This window comes from Oppia nitens, unplaced genomic scaffold, assembly GCF_028296485.1.
Source record: "Oppia nitens isolate AA-2021 unplaced genomic scaffold, nextdenovo-longstitch-racon4-pilon3 scaffold8_pilon_pilon_pilon, whole genome shotgun sequence".
Lineage (NCBI taxonomy): Eukaryota > Metazoa > Arthropoda > Arachnida > Sarcoptiformes > Oppiidae > Oppia > Oppia nitens.
Window position 1 is genome coordinate 1,107,057 of NW_026533252.1, and position 24,796 is coordinate 1,131,852.

Consider the following 24,796-nt stretch of genomic DNA (forward strand, 5'->3'; position numbering starts at 1 on the left):
AATAACTTTTATTAAAACAAAGTGTATGTTTGTTATATATTTTTGTTGATATAAACACTTTAATAGTGAAATAGTATATATCATACATCAAGTATTCAATGATTTTAAAGCCTTTCCTATACACATATGTATCCATTTAAACAATCGACCCGTTTTTGTTTAGTAAAGCGAAACCAATTCTTAAATCTATTTGAGACAATGTCTCCTAAAAGAGCTTTTATTTTAGGACTGTTATTGTGTTTCGGGTTCAGGCAATACCAGTTCCAATCGCATCATATATTTCCACACATAGTATGCAATATATAATATTCTATACATTAGATTTGAAAAATCATAAAATGTTGTCTTTCAAGACATTATAGTTGACTATTGAAGTGTCCTTTCTTTCTGATGCCATTAATCCTGTTATCGTTGACAGACAAAAATAACTCTAAAAAATATTAGGTCTGAGCAATCTTTGGGATCACACACACACACACACACACAGACATATATATATATATATATATATATATATATATATATATATATATATATATATATATATATACATAAACAGTATATATATATATAGACACACATAAACACACACATAAACACACACATAAATAGATAGATAGATATATAGATAAATATCATAGATAAGCGATTCATACACACATGAAATTTGACTATTTATGTTGTTCAACACATCCTCATAATAATGATTATTATTTTTTTATGAGTCTTATAATACATTATATCACTCATATGAATAAATCTATAATTTATTTCTAGTTTTTATATCTTTATATATTTGTTGACATTTTTTGACACAAGAATCTGAAAAGTGAACCACAAATACACTGTTTTAAGTATACATTCATTCTATTATTTATTTCATCTGATGTTATATTATTGACATCACAAGGACTTGTTATACACGATAACGAATGGATCAGTTAATTACAACTCTTGTAATATCACTTCACTTAGTCTGTCATTTGCTAACAAATTGTGAGCCATGTATTTCACATATATGTACAGTATATATAGTATATAAGTATATATATATATATATAATTACAAATACTATTTATTTAATTACAAATATTCTCATTATCCAATGTCATCACAAAAAAAACTTTGTATAAAACAATTTTATTAAATTAGATTATTAGTTGACTTTTATCTAAAGTCTTCATTACTTATTGATTCTGTTAGTTATAAATATTATATATATTTTTTGTTTTTATTTTGTTAATTATTTTGTATGATAAAAATGTTAGATATATTTTAACAACATTAAACTAATATATGTACTGCATTTATATTTCATAAATATGTTTAATTTGTTTTTTAAATACAGCATAGTGTATATAATTAAATAGTATAGATAAATTATCTCAAAATGATTTTTTAATGTAACATATTATTTAAAAAATGATATCAATTTTTAATTAAGTTAATATTTTTTTGATACGATATTTTGAATAATTTATTCTTTAAGTTATTATATCACTAAATAATCATTACTTAATGTTAAAATTTATGAAAAGTACAGTTTTTGACAATAGATGTGAACTATCAACGTATGTATGTGTGTGTGTATGTGTGTGTGTGTGTGTGTGTGTGTGTGTGTATGTGTATGTATGTATTTAATACAATGTCTATTTTTAAAATTCAACACTAACTTGTAAGTGCATTATGAAAGCACTAATAAATAAATATGAAAAGTTATATTATATTTATATATATATATACCGTATATATATAAATAATTATGCAAATTCATATTAAACAAATAAAAATCGTTTATTTCTTTATTATATTGTTGTAAACATTCGGGTTATAATAGTATTGTTAAAACTGTTAATCTAACCATTATTCTTGAAACCAAATCATAAATTTAATATTAAATAATTCTTAAATTTTTATTTTAAAATTTTATATTCATTTTATATTTTATTAATATAGTAAAGACAACATAATTAAAAATGTTTAATTAATAATATATTATAACAAACATCTTATTGATTTAATTAAATATTTAATTTTTATTATAGATAATAATTATTTCAATTGTCATTATATTAAATCTGTTAAACAATTATATAATAAAAATGTTTTTTTATTGAGTGGCGCATTGCATGTGTTGTTTGTCTTCATCGTCATAATCATCGAAATCAGTCTTTTGTTGTTCACTTTCAAAATCTTCGAGTATTACTTCTTCGACCGGTTCATCACTGGATGGCAAATCTCTGGATGTTTTATGGGGTAATATATTCTCCAATTGAGGCACAAACTTGGGATTAATTTGTTTGGGAAACTCCACCATAAAGTGTATAATGAGTTTTCCCTTTTCAAATGGATTTTTATGTCGAGGCATACCTTCATTCAACACACACTTAACTTCTCTATCTTTTATGACATCTCCGGGCAATGATTTCAACACTAGTGTCCGATTATCCAGAGTTTTGATAGTTTTTTTAAATCCACACAACGCTTCTGTTAGACTTAGATTGATATCAATTGACAGATCTTGAGTACCAATTATTTTAAAGACTTTATGTTCTTTCATAATCAATATCACAATGACATCACCGGCCACTCCATCATTAGGTTTCATATCGCCCTCACCGGTGAACGTAATTCTTTGTTCATTTTTCATACCTTTTTCAATATAAACTTCAAGAAGTTTAGTTTCTTTGCAAACTTTATTTCCATCGCATTGTTTGCACCGGTCTTTGTATGCAATTTGTTGACCACTTCCGTTACAATCGGAGCAAATTGATTGAAATCTGCGAACCATTCCGGGACCTATATATTCAATACCAATTTGCATACCATTACCGCGACAACTTATACACCGTGCGGGTCCTACACCTGGAGTTTTAATACCACTTCCTTTGCATTGTCCACAGATCACCTTCTTCTGTATCGATAGCTTACGAGTGGTACCATTATACAAGTCTTCAAGTGTTACACCCATTTTATAGACGACAGGTTTTGGACCTTTTTCTGAGTCATCGAAACCAAAAAAATGTTTAAATATATCCATCGGTGACGTCGATCCATTACATCCATCTTTAATGGCCTGTTCGCCGCCTTCATCATAGACACGACGTTTCTTCTCGTCGGACAACACATCATACGCCTGACTAATCAGTTTGAATTTGTCGCCTTCGTCTGGGTTCTTGTCCGGGTGATACTTAAGGGCTAACTTACGATATGCACGCTTCAAGTCATCCGGTGAACAGTTGGGTTTTACACCAAGCATTTCATAATATACCGTTTCCTTTACCATTGTATCGATAAATTTCAATTTAATTTTCTCAAAAAACAAAGAAATAATCAATGATTAGTTTGTTTGGTTACTATAGATTGGTTTAATGACTATATCAATGGATAATATCTGAGAATATGTTAGATTATATCAAATAATATATAGATATGTGTTTGACTTTAATATTGCACAGCATATCGATTATTAGTAATTAATTATCAATAAGTTTATTTTAACACAAGTCAACTACTGTATTGTAATATAATCTACAATATACTGTATTGAGTATATATTATAGCTTAAACTGTGATACACTATAATTTAAGCGGTAATCATACTGTACAGTATGTTCAGTACTTGACATTTATTTGTATGTATAATATAATACATGTATTATATTCTCATATATTTTAACTTACAAATTACAATATAGTACTGTACTGTAAGTATTATACATATAATACATGAATTAAATTTATATTGTTATTTATTCACAAATATGTTACAAACAACTATTACTTACTGTATTATAAATTATAATATCATACCTACTATTAATATTTAAATGTGTATTTTGACTAACAATTTAACTGATGGATGAAAAATTTTTGACATATAAATAGGTTTATGCTATTTAAATCTGGTCTTGTATTGAATAATCTAATATTAAAGCTTAATTTATTATTATAGATTTTGTTGTACTTAACATATTTAAATCTTACTAAATCCTGAATATTAATCATTAGTTATAAATTGGTGTATTAGACATTTGTTTATTTATTAATTTTGTTGTTTTTTTTGTAACTTAATTACAACTTACTATATATATATTCATTGTTATACTTGAAATAGCATATTATGTATAATTTATCAATTTATTAAAGTACGAATAGTCTATGAATGCACTGTATAGTCATAGTATAGTCATTATACTCATCACTTAATGTATAACCTCAGGACATACTGTACTATGACTGCAGTCATACATCAATGGAAACGTTGTATTAGTTTTAAATATTTATACATTTCTCATAACTTAGGAGTAATAAGTTGTTCAACAAAATACAATATCTTACAAATTTATGAAAATGTGGTTAATTATTATGTCTTAAATTTTTAATAATACATTTCATAAATTATATAATTTTTGTCGCGTTTTTTGCTAAATATTTTATTCTGAGGATTTATTATACAGATATACATACATATTGCATGTTTACAATGTAAAAGTCTTTTTTATATGTTATGTTCATCATTCATACGCCTACTTGAAGTTTTTTTTAATGTAAATCCAAACAAACAATTATAATATAAAAGTCACACACACACACACACATACACATACATACATCACATACATACACACACACATACATACACACACATACATACACACACACATACATACACACATACATACATACATACATACACACACACACTCTTTACATTATTATAATTTTCAAACTTTAATTTTATATTTTTCACACAAAAATTATTTAATATTATACTATATCTATATCTAATAGTATATATATATATATTCTAAAAGAATATTCTGTTAGTTTGTGATAAGTGATGTGAAATTAAAGACTATTTATAAGCATAAAAGCGTTGAATTTGTTGTGAAGAGAGTTGAGTTAGTGATTGTGTTAAGAGGTTGAGAGAGAGAGAGAGAGAGAGAGAGAGCTTTCAAAATGTTTATCTGATATATAACGTGACAAAACTATTAATATTCTTATTCTTCCATTTGAATTGAATTTCAAAAAGTTATCGTTTTTTTCGTCAACATATCTTTACTGAAAAAAATCTTTACTATAATCTAATATATACTGTAGTTTTATAAGAAAGATTTAAATGCCTTAAAAACCATTTGTTAAAAAAATGTTTTGTACCACAAATTTTAAAATTAAAATTAGCTATTTGAATAACAATATCAACTATCATTGTATCATTTGCAACAACAAAAATTAAATAGCAATATATAGCAATATATAACATTTATATAAGATTTATTTAATTTTAAATTTTGTTGCAATATTACTATATAGTAGTTAGACTTTCATACTCTACAGTTTAAGAAATATCTACCTATTTATAACGTAAATTATATCTAACATGCAATACTTGATTGTATGTTATTATTGTATTAAATTACTAAAATGTATTATATTAATAACGTTTTTTTCTATAATATTATAATATATATATATATTTCCTGTATTTAGTAAATATATTGATAAAAATTCTAGTGAAGGACAGCAAACTTTACTACCAATTGATTTGTGATATAAAGCGGAAATAAAAAAAAACAAAAAACAACATTTATAAATTAAATGGATTTAAACATTTTTAGTATTTACTACAACCAGAAAAGTGAGAAGTTTTATTTATAGTAAATATTTTTAAGAAAATACTATTAAAAGATTAGTTTTTAGTGTTAAAGTAGTAAAGTTTGATAAGACTTCAATAATACTGTATCTTCAATGTGTTTCTATTTATTACAACACAAGCAAACAAACATAAAAATTTACTTTTTATACGTTATTTTTTAAGTTTAATTTCAAAATATATAAATAACCAGTTGAGAATGCTAGAAAGCATTTTCATACGAACTCCTAATCCGAATTAAAAATTAAATTAAAATCAAATTACTCAGTATGACAAAATAAGTTCAACTATAGTCATGTGGGGTATCAAATGATTCAGTATGACAAAATAAACTCAACTTTAGTCATGAGGGGTCATTTTTTCAAAAAAATCCTGATCTATTATACCTTATTTTTGATGCTCTATACAATTCTTAACGTTAAAATTTTTACCTAAAATTTTTTTACTTGGGTTTACATTTTTTTTATGTTCCCAAAGAGATATCAAAATTTTAATGCTTATTCCTTTGCTTGTTTTTGATGCTTTATTCAAATCCATACTCAAAAAAAAATTTCATAAAATTTTTTTGACTTTGGCCGCCATTTTTTCTATGTTCCCGATGAGATATCAATATTTTAATGCTGATCCCCTATACCTTATTTTTGATGCTTAATCTAAATCTGAAGTCAAAATTTAAAAATTGAATAAAATGCGGACAAAAGGACGGAAATATAAAATTCAGACACGTATTCCTTTCAGGAGTTCGTGAAAACTTCAAATTTAATTATTTAAATGTTTGAATATTTTATAGTATTATATTACTAATTTTGTTTTTGGTATTATGTACTAAATGATGTACTATCACTAACATTAAAATTTTTTGAAAAATAATTTTTTAATAATTAAATTAAATTGTTTTCCACATAATACCCATTCATATAAACATTTAGTCTAATAAAATTCATTCATAAATAATCAAAATCTTGTATAATTAAGTATTTTTAATATTATTATAAATTTAATTTATATTAATTAAATTTAAATGATTTCATTGTTATATTGCTAATAATATGTTAAATATCTTTTGTATTATTTTTACGCTTAAGTAATTATTTTTTAGCAAATTTTTAAGACAACAATTTTGATTTTAAATCTATTTTTAAATATACAAAATATAACAAAATTAAACTTTTATTTAAAGCTCTAATTGTATCTATAAAATCAAATTTGATTAAATAGTATAAGTTAGAAATATGACCGATATTTTAGTTAATTTTAAACAATAAAACTTAAAAAGACAAAAGAAAAATTATATTAAGTTAATTTTTAAGACAATAAAGTGTAAATATATAAAATATATAAATAATAATGAAGTAATTAATACGATTTGTGTTTATTTAAATATTTTCACTATTTTATTAAATAATTTTATGAAATTGAATACATAATAAATAGATTATATTTTATATTAAAATTAATTTATGGGTATATTTAATAATTAATGTAAATATAATTTAGATACAAAAATGGTATTTTACGAGAAAACATAAATATTGTAATACAAAACAAAAACGTTTTTTGATTAAGTTTTGAATAAATATTTTTTGCTAAATAATATTCATCAGAAAAAATTTGTGAATATTTTATTTAAAATAATATTTTGAATAATAATTTTTTGGTTCAAATCTCAGACAATATTATTATCAGATATATGTATACAGTATTTAGTTTTGTTTTCCTATAAGTTTTATGAGAGAGAAAAATATAAAAAACGATAAAATTGTGTCAAATTCTTAGTCGTTTTCATCCTCTTCTTCTTTTTTACTGAAGAAAAAAATATTAAATTTTATGAAAAACTATTGTTTGATCAGAATATCAGTGAAGTTGATGACTAGGTTTCACCAGAAATATAGAAATACAACAGAGATTTTCAAACATATCTTTCTCTTTAATTCAATCACAACTTTGTCAGTATTTAAAGAGATATGAATTAATAAAAAAAATGTTATATTGATTGAATATTTGTGGCCATAAAAAGTTTTTATAGTCGCTATAGTGTGTGTGTGTGTGTGTGTGTGTGTGGCTGTCATTGAATTGATTGATACTTTTCTGATACTGTGTCCTAACATTTAATTCACTATTGACCACTCATTTCAGTTATTTCATTGATTTTTATTAGTTTATTAAATCTATTTTTCTCTAAAAATTAATTTTTTCATTTCAGAATAAAAATCTTTTAAAAACAGAAGAAGAAGAAGATATATTTTGAGGAAAAAATATTTTTGTTGTCCACATATATAATAATAAATGAAATAAATCTGGCTTTTAATTTGTAAACAAGTATACACTCAATAATACATTACAGTATATTGTAAATAATTTATCAAAATATACCAATAAATGAAAAGTTTGGTATAAATAAAATTAAGTTCATATTAAATAAAGTTAAAGTAAAAGATAAATCAATAGATTAATAAATAATATATTATGAATGAGACAAACAAGTAAACGAATTGTCCAGTTGTATGGCCTGTCCTTAAGCGCCAGACAACCAACCAATGGACAGCACAACAAATAACTCAATAAGTATTACATCGCAAATACTGTCGTTATGTGGAGTCAATGATACCGACGCTATCGATGCCGAAGATATTGTGACTAATTTGGAGACCGAAGCCATCACTGACGGCAATCTAACGCTCAGTGAAATCTGCAATACTATCGTTAACTACACATTTCAAGACACCGAAGAAGATCTGTTATCTCCCCGTCAGTCATATTAGCATTTTATAAGACAAATCAACAAAAATTTAAATAATTGGTTTTAATGTCTCCATATTAATGCCCTTATATAGGACTCGAGGCACTGTTAGTCGCATCATTAGGTTTCATGATTGTGGCCACAGTTATCGGTAACATTTTGGTCTGCCTTTCGGTAGTTTTGGTCCGTAAACTCAGACATCCATCCAATTACTTACTCGTAAGCATTAAATTTATAAAATTGTAAACAAATTATTCATAAAAATGCCAAATAATCAAAATATTATATCTATATAATATAAATATAAAATAAAGATAAATATAGACTATATTTATCTTTATTTTATATTTATATTATTCATCTATAGTATCCATGACTATTCTAATAAGTATAAATACATATTTATGATAGATAAATAATAATAATAATGTCAATAGATTTACTATTGATATAATTTTGACAAATATATACACACTATGTATCTTATATAAAATATTTTTACAATTTCTATAATATATAAATATAATGTTAATATTTAATACAAATATGTTTAGTAAATGTCAATTAATTAATTCAATTTTCTAGAACATATTATATTTTATTAAATTTCAAATTTTTAAACTACAATAAAAATAATATTGAATAAAAAATAGAATATAAAAGTTTAAAAACTGAGAAAATATTTTATTTTATTATTTTTGCTGTCATTTATATTATGTTGTGATAAAAAAATACACATAAAAAGATTGTCATCTAAAATAATAATAATAATAATAATAATAATAATAAATACTTATACTGTATATATTAAAAATAGTTGATATAAAGTTATCATTTCAACTTATATTTTTGGTATCAAAATATTTTTATAAATAATATCTTTGGGAATTTAAGTCAAAAAGTTTTGTGTATATATAAATGCAAACACTTTAATCTTTCAAAAAGCATATCACATCATTACATCTCATATATATATATATATATATTGTATATAATATTATGAATAAAATTATTTGAAATTTATACCAATTTTCGCTTTTTAACAAATATATACTTTTTTCTATTGATATATTATATTTAGGCAAATGCTATTTATATATTTAAAACTGGTAAAAAATGACTTACAATTTAAATACGGATTTTACTACTAAATAAAAGCAAACATATATATAATATATATCAATATTTAACGATATTTATTGTATAAAAAATAAATGAGATGACAATGAATAGCAATTTAAAATAAATTTGTTTAAAATGGTTTATTAGTGAAAGTTATATATCAATAGATGTATATATCGACGATAAAATACTTATTATAAATATAATGCTTATGTTTGTTCACATAATTATTACTATGGCTTAGGTATCTCTAGCAATATCTGACTTATGTGTGGCTATTCTGGTGATGCCATTAGCACTTCATTATGAACTGACGGGAACCTGGAATCTGAGTCCAGCTATTTGTGATCTTTGGGTCTCATTTGACGTGACGTGTTGTACCTCATCTATCCTTAATCTTTGTATGATCTCAATTGGTATGAATATCTATTAATAGCTTTTATATCATATATAATAAATAATTTCAAAGTATGTAATACTATGTAAATTATGTGTATAACAAACATTAATGAATATATGGTATTAGATATCTTTTTGATTAATTATAATCACTAATAATGTCTTTATTGTGATTAAACTAAAAGATCGTTATCTGGCGATAACCAAACCGCTCACTTATGGTGTGCGCCGGACAGCCAAACGTATTTTGTCATTTATCGGCGCCGTATGGGTGGCCAGTGTGTTGATAAGTATTCCTCCGTTACTAGTGTCAGGCAACGAGCACGGCACTGATGAATCGGCCACCTGTGAAGTCAGCCAAAACATCGGTTACCAACTATACGCAACATTGTCCGCCTTTTACATTCCGCTGTCTGTTATGATTGTCATGTATTACAAGATCTATATCGCAGCCAAACGAGTGGTTGAAGCGGAACAAAGAGATCAAAGACCGAGTACCACAACAACGCCAAATACAGCCGCACTTAAAGCACAGTTACCATTATTGAAGTGTCAGCAAAACGACAATCATATGAACAAACTAGACATTACTTCTAGTAATACAAACAACGTCTGGACGCGAATCAAAGGATGCGATTGTTATGAAAATACTCAAAAAACGGAAACAATTGCCATCAATACAGACCAATCCTCAAAGGGCTTAAAGATATTGAAACAACAAACAAATGGTATGTCCAGCACAGGAAGCGCCGTATCCACGACAGCACTCGCATCTCAAACATCATCATCTCTGAGGCCAAACATTGAATGCCAACAAAAACGATGGTCAGACTCATCAACAATCAATGCCAGCTCTGTCTATAAGAGAAGAGCATCAAATGCACTGCGAGAGCGAAAAGCATCGTTTACTTTAGGTTTGTCTTCATTTTTATGCATACTCTCCTCGACTAACATTGTTACCAATTATTTGCCATATTATCTGATTTTGTTACATAAAATATAATACTACATAATGACAAAACACAGACACACACCACGCTGTTAACCACACAACTGATCCAAACATATTGATATTTGTCTAAATATATATACCTTATTATGTTTCACTTAATTGACTAAAACATTATTTTCTTTAAATGGTTTACTTTTCATAGGAGTAATAATGACAGCTTTCACTGTTTGCTGGTAAGATTGTTCACAATATATATATATATATATATATATATAGATTACAATTAATTTTATTTCTATGGTTAAAGCCGTAGAGTAGTGTACTTTGATTGCTAATAATTTATATCAATTATTACTATAATTATTTAAAGGCTGCCCTTCTTTATATTGGCTCTATTGAAGCCATTCTCAGCATCGGTCGTACAAATTCCCAGATTTGTTTTGAGCACTACGTTATGGTTGGGTTACGCCAACTCTGTATGTATTACCTTATATTTATCCACTACTTTACACTAATACTGTATTATCGTCTAAATGCCTCATATACTGTATAATACAATATTATATATTAAACAACCTTATAGTATATAAATATAAATTATATATATATATAATAAGATGCCTTTCCATTTAATGCTCTTTCATAATAATAATAATAATAAATAGCAAAAATTTTTAGATAAATAGTCAAACAAATCATTAAAATACTTTTATATTCTTATTATTCTTATATTCTTGAATCCCATTTATACGACACAACCGTCCAATAGATGTTGAATCCAATTATTTACGTAACATTTCATCAGGACTTTCGCCGCGCATTCAAATATCTTCTGTGCCTACAATGCGCTACAATGGGATCACGGCTTCGGGCGGAAGCTTATCAAAGCCAATACGGCACCGAACGGGGCCATTACGTGGCCAACGAGTTCGCCGCCAGCAATGCCGACAGTTTTACGGACAATAAAAATATGATTCATTATAAAGATGAGCGAAGAAGTACTGGTGGTCTATGCAGTAGTAGTGTTGACATCATAGCAAAGGATAGGATGCAAAATGAGGCAACACTTTGATGTCTTCTCAATCGTTGTTTTTTCTAAAATATATACATTTTTATAAAAACAAAAATAACAAAAATTATAGTCTACTAAATTGAATTTTTGTTTCATTTTTTAAAAACTTTATATATCAACAAAAATAATGAATATAAGGTTCACAACAAATACATGTATAAGGATTCATAAAAGTCATTACTTTATAATTCAAAATCATTATTTCGTTTAAAATATTAAAATCAAATCTAATAAAATAATGCAAAAAGTGCAGTGATTTCCAAGTGTTTGCACACATAAACTATTATTTTTTAAAAATTAGAGTTAAAAAAAATAAAAACAATATATTATTCAATTTTTTATAATTTTTATGATAGCTTTACGTTTTGTTGTCAGTTATTAAAAAATATGATTTTATTCTCAAATTTTATTTAAAAAGTCATTTATTATATTTTGTTAGAATTTAATTATATTTAGTTTGAGAATCTCATGAGAATCTTGTCTTATAATTACTTATTCTTGAGACAACATTTCAAAAATTTTTTGGATATTATATTAAATAAAATTAACAAAATAATTTTGGCCAAAAACATACACATTATTTTATTAGTTAAATTTTGGGTAAATATCATCATCATTAAAATTATATTATTTTTTTAATTACTGAAAAAGTTTTTAAAAAATTAATTTAGTTTTTTTGTTAGAAAATATTTAATTTATGTAATGTAAACTATAATAATAGTATTTGTTTTATTATATTTATTTTTAAACAATGATCAGTATTTTTAATAAGTTTATTATTTAATTTGATTTTATCATAAATAAATTAAATAAACAGTAAATATTTAATAAGCAAACATAAAATTTTGCATAAAATGTGATATAATGATATATAATATATGTATATAATAATATTATATTACAATAAATTAAATGCATATACATTTGTATATATATTTATTTGTTAAGTTCTCCTAACATAAAGTAAAATTCATAAATTTAATAAATGATTTTTTTATTAAGACACATATATTTGATTGTAGTTAATCTTATATTGTATTAATATTAATAGAATATATCTATATCTTATAGATATATTAAAATTTAATAATAAACAAAATCAAATATTTTTATTATATAAAGCAATAAAATATATGAGTTTTAATATTTTTAAAAATCTAAACTTTTTTATCTAAATTATTGGATAATATAGTTATTACAAATAGAAATTTTAATGATTTTTGTTTACCAATTAATAAAATATCATAATAATAATAACTATAATAATAATGACAATTAATTTATTTATCATAAGATATAAAACATTTTTATTTTTGACAACAAATGTCAGAGATTGTGGCCAATGAATAGGATGTCATATAAATAAATGACATAAAACTGTAAGTGTTTGGCACCTGTATGTATACAGGTTGTATCATACTATATATATCCAAAAACAACTCAACACATCCTTTATTTCTTTATAATTAATTAGTGTGTTTTGGGCTAAAACTCAAATAATACAATACAATATCATAATAATAACTATTTATTAATAATTCATTGTTTTCTACTTTAACGCTGTTTATTATTATTACTAATACTATTGTTATTATAACTTATACAGTATTTAATGATGTTATATATTTTTGGTGATACATTAAAATTTCATATAAACCATTGTTGTTTTGTGCTTAAATTAATAAATTATTTCTATAAAATTATGATACATAAAGATAATAACTTAAATGTTGTAAATGTACATTAATTTTTGCTATTATATATATATATTTCAAAATTTTTCATATATACAAAATAGTTCAAATTGTTATTATTAATCAATGCTTAATTAAATTACAAATATTTTGTACATTAAAAGATCATCAAACAATCTGTTATTTAAAATAATTTATAGTAATATAATTATTCATTATATACAGTAATGTAAACTTATGTTGAAAAGCAGGGTATAATTAAAAACATTATTGCCTTCTCAACTCATAATTGTGCTAATAATTAACGTTATGTTTAAAAATCAAATTAAATAATTTACTTAAAAATTTATTCTATATAAAAATTACAGGATATATATATATATATACAGGTACTATAAAGTAAAGTACATTTATTTTCAAATACCAATAGTATAGATACATACAGTGAATTTTAAAACTATGTATACAGTATATCTATATAGTTTATAATACTATTAATATCTCGAAAACTACCTACTACATATAAATCAATTTTAGTGCTGTTTAATTTAATTTATAGACAGACTCACCCGATTGATGAATCATAAAAATTATTTTAAACATTATATGTAATTACTTTTTTAAATCAATTTTAGTTTAAATTTAACAGTTTCAGTATTTTGTGATTAATTTTCAAAGATTTTCAAATAATCATATAATTTCAATTATTATCAATTAGTTTTAATTAGTAATTATAACTCATGTCTATTAGAACAAAAATAATCTATTTAAAAATATAAAATCTATAGTTTAAAGAATATCAATTTTTAAATAATATTTATTTTTTATATTTTAACCATTATCTTTTATACCAATTGTTCAAAACCAAATTCAATAGTCATAAATAAATAGCTTAGATCTAATTTAAAATATTTTTATTTAAATATTAAATGTTAAAAATTTTAAGTTTAATTTAAATTTATAAAATAAAAGAAACCACATTAAAATCGGTTGTTTTGGAGATATTAATATTTTTATGTTGATATTTAGATATACAATTAACTGTAAGCGATCATAATTTTTAAGCTTCAAATCAATCAATAATAACCCATTTTTGTCTCATAATTCACTTATTATTAAAATCTTAACGAATCTCTCGACCCAAACGCCAACATATAACTTATATACACCTCTCTTGAGAATATATAAACAAAATTCAAAATTCAATAACATTTCATTGATAACTCATATGATTTAAGTTATTCCTACTAAAGAATAAATTTACAAAAAAAATCTGTAATATCTTAATATTCATCAAAATTTTATTTAAAAAACATGAATTTTGGGCCAAAATATTAAATATAGTGAATATACAGTATAAAATTACATAAAATATATGTATAACTTTTGGGAAATAAGAAAAAATTCATGCAAATTTTTAGGACCATATTTTTGTGTTGGTTTATTAAATTATTCTGGAAATATGTATACGTTATAAATATATACACTATAGGAAAAGTCTAGCATAAAATTTGTGCTCAATTGATATTATCGATCGCACCGATAGCTTGTTTGCCCATAGAATCGACAGTTGCCACGTATAAGACTCCGGTGAATCCTATTTTGCTTTTTTTAGTATTATTATTATTCAATGCTTTTCAATACTTTTTCAATATATAGTATAATATTATACAACAATTTATTATTCTAGTCATTATTTTTCACAACAGAAAAATATAAATATAAATAATTGAATATTTTTAAGATTTTATATTTGCTATAACTTTCCTTTTTTGGTAGTTGTTGTTTTTATTTGAACTTCTAAATCAAATTTAATTGTGTTTTTTTCAATATTATTAAAGCACTTTTCCACTATAGATATCAAAAATAAATAAATTATATTTTATATATTAATTTTTAAACACAGTAAAAAGTGTTTTAATAAAATAAAAATATATTATACAAAATAGCATTTATAAAAAATAAACAAATCTATAAAATAAAAATTATTTATTATCCAAATAAATTAATAAATATAAATGTGATAAAACACACATACACACAAACATATAATATGTAATTGTACATTTAAATTGTATAAAAATAACATCTATTTGTTAGAAAATTAATATAATAAGTCATGTATTGTTGATATATGTATATATATATAAGTTTGTTATTAAAATAAAAGAATTTAAATAAAAATTAACTGATTATACAGTATTATACTATTCATTGAATTTTGTCTTTTTTTCTTTTAAATAAAAATCCGGGCAAAAGAGCAATCATAGCGATGGCAATCAGTTTAAGTACAGTCGATGTGTCCAACACGTCGTCTAATGACTGTAATTGTGATAAAATAGATCCCGTTTGGACACAAACAAAGTTATATGGCATTAGACCTATTTGTTATGTCATATGTATCATAAATATATATGAAAAAAATGTTATCCATTGATATTATGCTAATATAAAGTTTATGCAAACCTATGAATACAGATATGAAAAATAGATGAATAGGTATTTGAATAATAGGCGACGCAATGTTTAAAAACCAATTGGGAGTCATTGGAAACAATCGCAAAAACAGTAATACATAAATAAGTTGTGATCTATTGGCCATCACTTTTTGATGAAACCATTCAACACGTTTCGGGAAATACCTAATCACATAATGTTTACCGGAAATGGCAGACAATGTATAGCAAAACGATGCGCCGATTGCCGTCAACAGACAACACAATGGGAATGACAGCCAAACACCATAGAGAGCACCGGCCAATAGATTCTGGATATTTACAAATACGGTACAAATACAACAAATATTATATTAAAACACAATAATAATACCATTTCATTGATAATTGTGGGCAACAAAAAAGGACATTAGTTGTTGTTATGTAACTGACCAAAAATAGTGAGCCGGGAATTGCAAACGTTTGTTTGAACAGATAGGCTGAACAAAACAGTATAAAAACATATGTGCCGTTCACTTGACTGTAAGCCATCAATAGATCCGATAGTTGTTTCAATTGTGTCAGACTATTGGGAAATCGCAGTGAATCCGATTCGCTTCAATCATTTCAATACATATAAAAAGGATATAAAAAGATATAAATACCAAAAAAATCAATACATTTTTCATTTATGTTTAGATCAAACATTTAGATAATACCCTTAAAAAGAGTTTAAACAACTAAAAAGTCAAGTTTTTATGTTAAAAAGCATATGTTTTCTGAAAATGTATAATAAGGATAGTTTTTACACAATAAAAACATTCAATTTATTAATTTTATATATAAACAAGTAAAACATAAGTTTAACATTAAAAATATATATTATCATAAAGTTATCATTGTAGACACTAGCAAATGTTTAAAAATTTACAATATTAATGTATAAATATTACAATAAATAAACGCATAATGTAGATATTCAAATATACTATATAAAATTATTTATATAAAATAAAAATTACAACTTATTTATAATAATATTAAAACTAAGAAAACTATAATATCCTAAATTTATATTTACTTGTATTTAAATTCATAATACATAATATAAATTTATATTTTGTTACCACATTTTTATTATTAATAAATATATTGAATATTATATTTTCCAATAATTTATCAAATGAGCCAAAAACAAGCTTAATGTTGTAAATAATAAATAATATAAATTAATATGTATGTTATGTGATAAAAACTATCATCAAGAGGATATATACAGTAATATATCATCTAAATTAATAATATGCTTTAATTCATAATAAATACTCTCAAAAAATCAATGTCAACACTTATTTGATGACATGAAATGACATGATTAGCATTAATATGTCATTTGTATAATATATATCACTATTACCCGCTATTAATAGTACAGAAAATATTTAATTAATAAGTTTGAAAAACAAAAGTTTAATTAAATACTAGTTTAATAGGAAATGCCTGACATAAAAATCAATGACTTATTTTAGACAATCGTTTTTTTCAAAAGTAAAACTCAATGTTTCTGACTATAAGCTTAAGTAAAACAAAACATAATTGATTTTACTTAAATGACAAAATTGCTTGTCTTCAACATTATACTTATAATAATTACACACTAATGGCTTAACAAACAATTTATTCCTTAAAATTATCGCACAATTAAGACAATCTTCATGTCTATACTATCTATCTGTATATAGATTACAAATGTCTAACCAATAAAAAATGCTAACTAACCAATCGATATCAATATCACGTACAACACATAAAAGACATTTTTCAAACTTTCAATATTTATAAACAAAAATATCAATAATTTTGCCAAAATTAATTTTTTTTATTTACATTTAGAGTTTAGTATAATAATCATTATAGGAAAAAATATTAAAGTAATAAACAAAAAAAAATTCATAAAATATAAATCCTTTTTGTTTTCATTAGATACTTCATTTATTATAATATTTAAAAATTATAATTAGTTTTTTATGATAATATATTTATTCTAGGCATAATAATTTTGTCATAATTACTGTATTATGATATTCATAAAACCTTTATAAACTAAACACTATAATCTATTCAACAATAATATTGATTAAATATTTATGAATATTACATAAATATAGAGCTAAAACTAAATCTCATTTAATAAAACTAATAACTATAAACAAACTCTAATATTATAATTCAAGCAATTAATATATTTACAAACTTTTAGACTGACCGAGTAATTCAGTTTTTTTTTAAACAAACAAAAGTAAATAAAACATTTTAGTCAACAAATAGCCGTTTGTTAAACAAAGTAAACAATTATCGTTAAACATATACTTTTTATAATTATAAAATCTAATTACATTTTTTAAAATGTTAACTAATCATAAATTATAAATAAAGAATTACATTCTAAATTTCTTTTATAACATTTAAATAAAAAATACTAGATTTTAATATATTTAATATTATAGTAACATGTGATACATATTTTATATAATCACAAAATTCTTTTTAAAAATAAATTTCAACTTTATATTTATAACTAAATTTTAAAAAACTAAATATTTGATTATAAGTAAAAAATAAGATACAATTCAAACAATAAAAAACTAAGAAATAATTTATTAAAAATCAAGATGTTTTGTTTAATGTAAAAATTTTTAAATATATAATTTATGTATAAAAACTAATCATTATATATTTTTAATGTAGTATTTTTATCTATTTTTAATATCATATTTTATCATTAGTTATGCTTAAATAATTGAAAATCCTTTTTTTAATTGTCTAAATTTCTATCAAAATATTGTATTGTATAATACAGTATAATATTTGTATTATATATTACTTTCATTTTGCATAATAAAAACTTGTCAATTATACTTATTAATCATTGGTTTACAATCTTTAAAATACTAGGGATCGCAATTATAAGAGACGCATTCATAACTACATTTTTAAATTAATTTTTTTAAAAAGTTATTGAAGTTTAATTAATTATTTATATGTCATTTGATTCTATAATATCTCTTCATTTGTTATGATAATTTTGAATATCTTCAGTAAACCACTTCTTATGATTTTAAATCGAAAACCCCTTCGATTACCATTTTGGACCCCTTCACAAATTTTGATTTTTTACACTCAAAGAAGTGTTAGATTAATCAAAGCAAATAGTAATTTAACAAAGCAATATATGTTGAATATAATGATATATAAAAGGTTTAATTTCATTTTATAAATCCGTTATTATTTGATATAAATATAATAGTTGCTATATTTTTGCATATGTAGCCCATAGATAAGAAGTAAAAGTAGATAGTACTTAAAGATATTATACATATCTTTCGAAAATTGTTGGCAAATGTTATTTAGAATTTAATAAATAAAAATATAATATCTCTTTTATTTATTTTCAAGAAAACTTGTGAAATAATTTTATAAATTCATACAATTTTTCGATTTTAACTTTTGATATTTTTTATGAACTTTTTTTGTCTTCCACATCTACTCATTCATCTTTTTAGTTTTTTTATTATGTCTGACAAGTCTTCACACATAAGGCTTTAGAATATATTCTATTAATATTTTTGTCGGCCATTGTTTCTATAATTACAGGACAATATATGTTTTTTATGGCATATCTGCCTTAGACGTCATGTGACTTTAACCCATGTAAAAGATTAATAAAAAGATTTATCAAAAATCTTGAATAAGACAATTATAGACTAATGATGATTGTACTTAATTGTAAAAAAATACAATTTGTAGATAACACATGGGTCACACAAAAACAAAGTTACTTTATTATATATAAAATGCGTCTCTTTCAATTGCGAGTACCAGTATAACATTTTTATACAAGTAATTGCCATTAATTTTGAAACAAAAAATACATTACACTTAATATATATTTGTTATTATTATTATATCAGGGATAAGCAAGGTTTTTTGATTTAAAAGGTGGTATAGAGTGGGTATACTTTTTATTGTATTTTAAACGACAATTATCTCAAAATTTTAAAATTCAGGGGTCAAGAGAAAATTCCTAAAAATTCCCAAAATTCTCGTGTAAATGGAAAGATGATCCCAGGAAAGTAGGAATATTACCAATAAATTCCTTAAATTTTCGAATTATTTTCTAAAATTAATAAAAACTATAACTTTAATTAAATTTATAAAAGTAAAAAATAATTCTGCCTTTAAAATGCAAACTAAATTTAAAAATTATTAAATTTTACAGAATATTTAGTTAATATTATCTTAATTATCTTAAAATAATATTCTAATTGTAACATAATTACATTTTCGAACAAATATATAATTATTAAGTTTTTCAGTTAAATATTTTTATTAAAATAATATTATATACTTATATAAAATAGTAAAATTAGTATTAAATTAATTTTTAATTATTTTATTTTTTCTGTTAACTAATTCTTAAATTGATAATATTTTATTTTGAGTAAAATTTAAAAATAAATAATTTTTGTTAAATGTAAAAAATAAAAGTAATTTATAAAAAACATTCTTATATAAAGTAGATATAATTATCATTATTTTAATTATCTTAAAATAATATTTTATTTGTAACATAATTACTTTTTTACCAGTTATTAATTTTAAACAAATAGAGGAAATTAGTTTTAAATTATCAATCATTTTGAATATATTTTATATTGAATACAATCAACTAGCACAAATACTTTTTTAGATATTAATTTAAATAAAGTTTGCAATTATAATCTAATACAGTAGTATTTTGTATCTAATTTATAAAACCATTTGTATAAAACAATTTATGAGTTATAACAGTATCTAAAAAGTATTTGTGCTAGTTGATTATATTCAATATAAAATATGTTCAAAATGATTGATAATTTAAAATTAATTCACCGAATTCTATCAAGGTATTTTTATGTATTAATAATTGAAAAATCCCAATTTTCATATCAAATGTAATCTATGAATAAACTAAATAATTTCAATAAATTTCCTCAAACACGTATCATATAAATTTAAATTATATACAAAATAGTCTAATCAGAATTCCTCTAGGTTTTATTGTTTGTATATGACATATCCCTGTCCTCACATACCTGTGCTGAGTTACATGAAAACTTGTATATCATTATAATTTGCCAGAAATTCCAGTTGCAAGAAAAATTGGTTGCAAACATATTAATATCTTTATATAGTTATTAAGTAAAAACGACTCTTAGCTATTTCATAATTTTATACTAATTATAGTAATAATACTGTATTTTTAGATCTTTTAAATAATTTTTGTCTTATTATTTAATTTTATGGTAAAAATATTTATACATCAAAATTATCTGCAAATAAAGCATATAATATTAGTGCAATAATATTACAGTATTTAAATACAAAAAAAGTTAAATAATATATATAAATGAGAGAAACAATTCAAAATTATTCTCTAAGTTAAATACAAACAAGAGATTATTTTTTTATTTAAACGTTGTTTATTTAGCTGTAATTTACTATAATCTAATTAATTTACTCATAATTTTTTAATTCTGTAAAATTTTTCAAAAAAATATAATTACACATGAATAATATTTTAACTTTAATCTATTTATAATAATAATTTACTGATAAAATACATTACATTGAGTGTAATATTATTTCTTATCCAAAATAAATGTGATACTATATATTATATAGTATATAATGTATTTTTATAATTTATCAAATTATTATTTTAAAATTTGATTCATATATAGAAATTTTTATGTAATTTTTCGTATACATTTGCTAATACAAACATAACCCTTATATTTTTACAGAGTTTTACTGATAAAATCCATAAAATAGACATTTAATGTGTTTCGGAATTCATTGAAAATGTTTTTTATAGAAAATGTTTGTTTGATTTGACTTTTATCTCTGAAAATGTGTTTCCCTTATAACTAAACAAAAAGAAAAATTCAGTTTTTTCCTAAACATTCATGTGTTTTATTTACGCTATTATTACGTATAAAATATAATGTACTAAATGTATGTATTGTTAGTAAATATATATATATATATATATTGTGTTTTTATATCATAAGCCAAAATGTCATATTTTATAGACATTACAAAATTTTATCATTCTTTAAATTACAATTAAATTTATATCTTATTTACTAAAACTTTCTCTATTTTTTTAAATGTCTACTTTTTTAAGGTACAACTATTCTACTATAACTATATTAAAACTTTAATTCAGTTACACGAAAAAACTCTTACTTTACTTTTAAGAGTAATTAAACAAAAATTTTGCTTAAAGGCATTGTAACTATTACTATATTTAACATTACATATGAAATAATGTTTTATACAAATTATATGATATAATATGTACATAATATGCAAATTAAAAGTAAGCTTAAGGGTGGCTTATGCTCTCTAATACAATAATATAATTAATGATATAAATGGTAAGTAAAGTTCATTAATGGATAAAAAGTTTTTATTTATTGAATGAATAAGTTTATATGTAATGGAAACATTTGGTAGATTATAATTAAATTGTCAATACATTATAAAGCATAATACCATTAATACAAATTAATACAAATAGTTGCAAATATTGTATTAATTTTGATAAGTTTATATAATACTTTGACTTTTGTTTTAGCAATTAAATTGTCTACTATATAATTATCTTTTTGTATAGTATTATATCAGTATATAAAATATATAAATTATGTTTTTCATTAAAAAAACGAAATATATATTTGTATATTAAATATTTCTTAAAGTCAATAATTCAATAAATTCAACTGATATACACATGTATATAAAAAATTTTAGTTTACTAATTTATATTTTAATATTATACAACTTATATGTAATTTGTATGTTTATAAAACAAAATAATATTAAATAATTAACATACAATTGATTATTGTTTCAATCCTTATAAGTTATAGACTATAACTAATATATTAAAGTATTTATACTTTTGGTATATTTTCTATTAATTATAAGACAACTTAATTGACACTAATTCTGTATATAATACAAAAAACAAAAATAGCATTAAATAATTAATAAAACACATAAATAAAATATAAAAAATAATAGCATTTATAAAATTAGTTTAACTATATTAAAGTTGTTTTGTGCCTTTACCTAACATACCAGTGCTGGTGGTTAGTTGGGTTAATATACCGGTGCGCTTGTTAATCACATTAGAATATACATTGTATAGTATTAGTACAATTTAATTTAATAATAACAACAAATAATTAGCATGCTTAAATGCTTAAATCACTTTATGTCAAAATTAAACATTTAATTAACTTAATGTTTATCTAATAAACAATTTAATTAAAAAACAAACAATAAATCAAATCTATTGCTAATGTATTATATTATCGCTTATCACACAACGTGTTATGTCATGTTTTATTGTATTTATTAAATAATATAATTTAAATATTTTATATATAAAAGTATAATTAAACTTTTATTGAAAAATAAATTATTTTATTTGAAATTTCATATCAATTTGAATAACTAATACCTCTTATGATTTCCAATGTTTGGGGCGATTGTGACCAATAGGTAGAGCCAACCAATGCTTAACATTAACACTGAAATCGGTATCAAAATTGTCCGCATTATTGATAATAATATACTAATTAATAATAAATTATTTATTAATAAACTTTAAATATTTGAAACCAATTTAAACAAAATTTGCAAATAATAATAATAAATACGGTTATCAAATATTATTATTATTATTATTAACAAACAACGTTACAATTTTGTCTTCAATTATGCAACCCTTGGGAAACATTACATCATATTATGTGACTATTATATAATGCATTGCATTCAAGAAAATAATAATAATAATAGAAAACATATGTTTATATATATTGTGTGAAAATGTTGTTTGTGATTGATATCCACATCACATGTTATATTAATAGTACTGTAACTGTAAATTGAAACAAATTATATATATTTTTTAATTTTAATAAATTTTAATATTGGTATAAATTTTATAGTGAAGTAAACCGTAAAAATGATGATAAAAATTAATTATAATAAAGTTTATATTATATAAGTATATTATAAAATAAAAGTTTTGTATGAATGAATAATTGAAGAGAATTTACATATAGTTTAGTAAATCTATAAAATAATTTTTAAATTTTTTTCTAAATATAACAGTAACATTTTAAATTAAAAGTAAACTCAAAAAAATAATAAAATAATAATCATAAGATTAACTTACCTAGACAATAAGGATGACCTTGCACTAATCATATTATTTTCAATTGATAATTTTTTTGTTTATCAAATATGGTTGTGTGGATTTAATTTTAACTAAAGTATTAATATTGACTTTTATAATAATAATTATTATGTACTTTAATCCCGATTATATTATATTAATGAAAAATAAAAATTAATACTTTTTATAAACTATTAAAAAAATAATTTTTATTTGTCAATTAAATATTTATAATATCGATAAGAATATATATTATAATTCAATATTTATAAATTACAGTTATAAATGTGTTTTTAATTAACAAAAATTATTTAAATATCTAAAAATAACATAAATAGTATTCATTTTTTTGATTGTAAAACAAACATTTTTAATGGCCTATCGATATAAAACTTTCGATATTTATAATTAATATTTGTAATAAATATAC

General features: G+C 22.1%; 3 protein-coding genes across 3 annotated transcripts; 1 reads left to right on the top strand and 2 right to left on the bottom strand.

The window, feature by feature from the left end:
• Nucleotides 1-2,063: 2,063 nt before the first annotated feature.
• LOC128963858 (dnaJ homolog subfamily A member 4-like) lies at nt 2,064-3,530 on the bottom strand. The gene has a single exon (XM_054310382.1). The coding sequence runs from the start codon at nt 3,284-3,286 to the stop codon at nt 2,111-2,113; it is 1,176 nt and encodes a 391-aa protein (XP_054166357.1). The 5' UTR covers nt 3,287-3,530; the 3' UTR covers nt 2,064-2,110.
• A 4,699-nt stretch (nt 3,531-8,229) lies between these two features.
• Nucleotides 8,230-11,941, top strand: LOC128964093 (5-hydroxytryptamine receptor 1-like). Its single transcript, XM_054310650.1, has 7 exons — nt 8,230-8,404; nt 8,491-8,615; nt 9,763-9,934; nt 10,103-10,831; nt 11,072-11,102; nt 11,240-11,345; nt 11,639-11,941. The coding sequence occupies exons 2-7, from the start codon at nt 8,526-8,528 to the stop codon at nt 11,939-11,941; spliced, it is 1,431 nt and encodes a 476-aa protein (XP_054166625.1). The 5' UTR covers nt 8,230-8,404; nt 8,491-8,525.
• Nucleotides 11,942-15,836: 3,895 nt separating this feature from the next.
• Nucleotides 15,837-23,741, bottom strand: LOC128963962 (transmembrane protein 41A-like). Its single transcript, XM_054310514.1, has 4 exons — nt 23,644-23,741; nt 16,524-16,686; nt 16,102-16,402; nt 15,837-16,016 (listed from the first exon to the last, which is right to left on the bottom strand). Exons 1-4 carry the CDS (start codon nt 23,739-23,741, stop codon nt 15,847-15,849), a joined length of 732 nt encoding a protein of 243 aa, XP_054166489.1. The 3' UTR covers nt 15,837-15,846.
• Between the last annotated feature and the right edge of the window lie 1,055 nt (nt 23,742-24,796).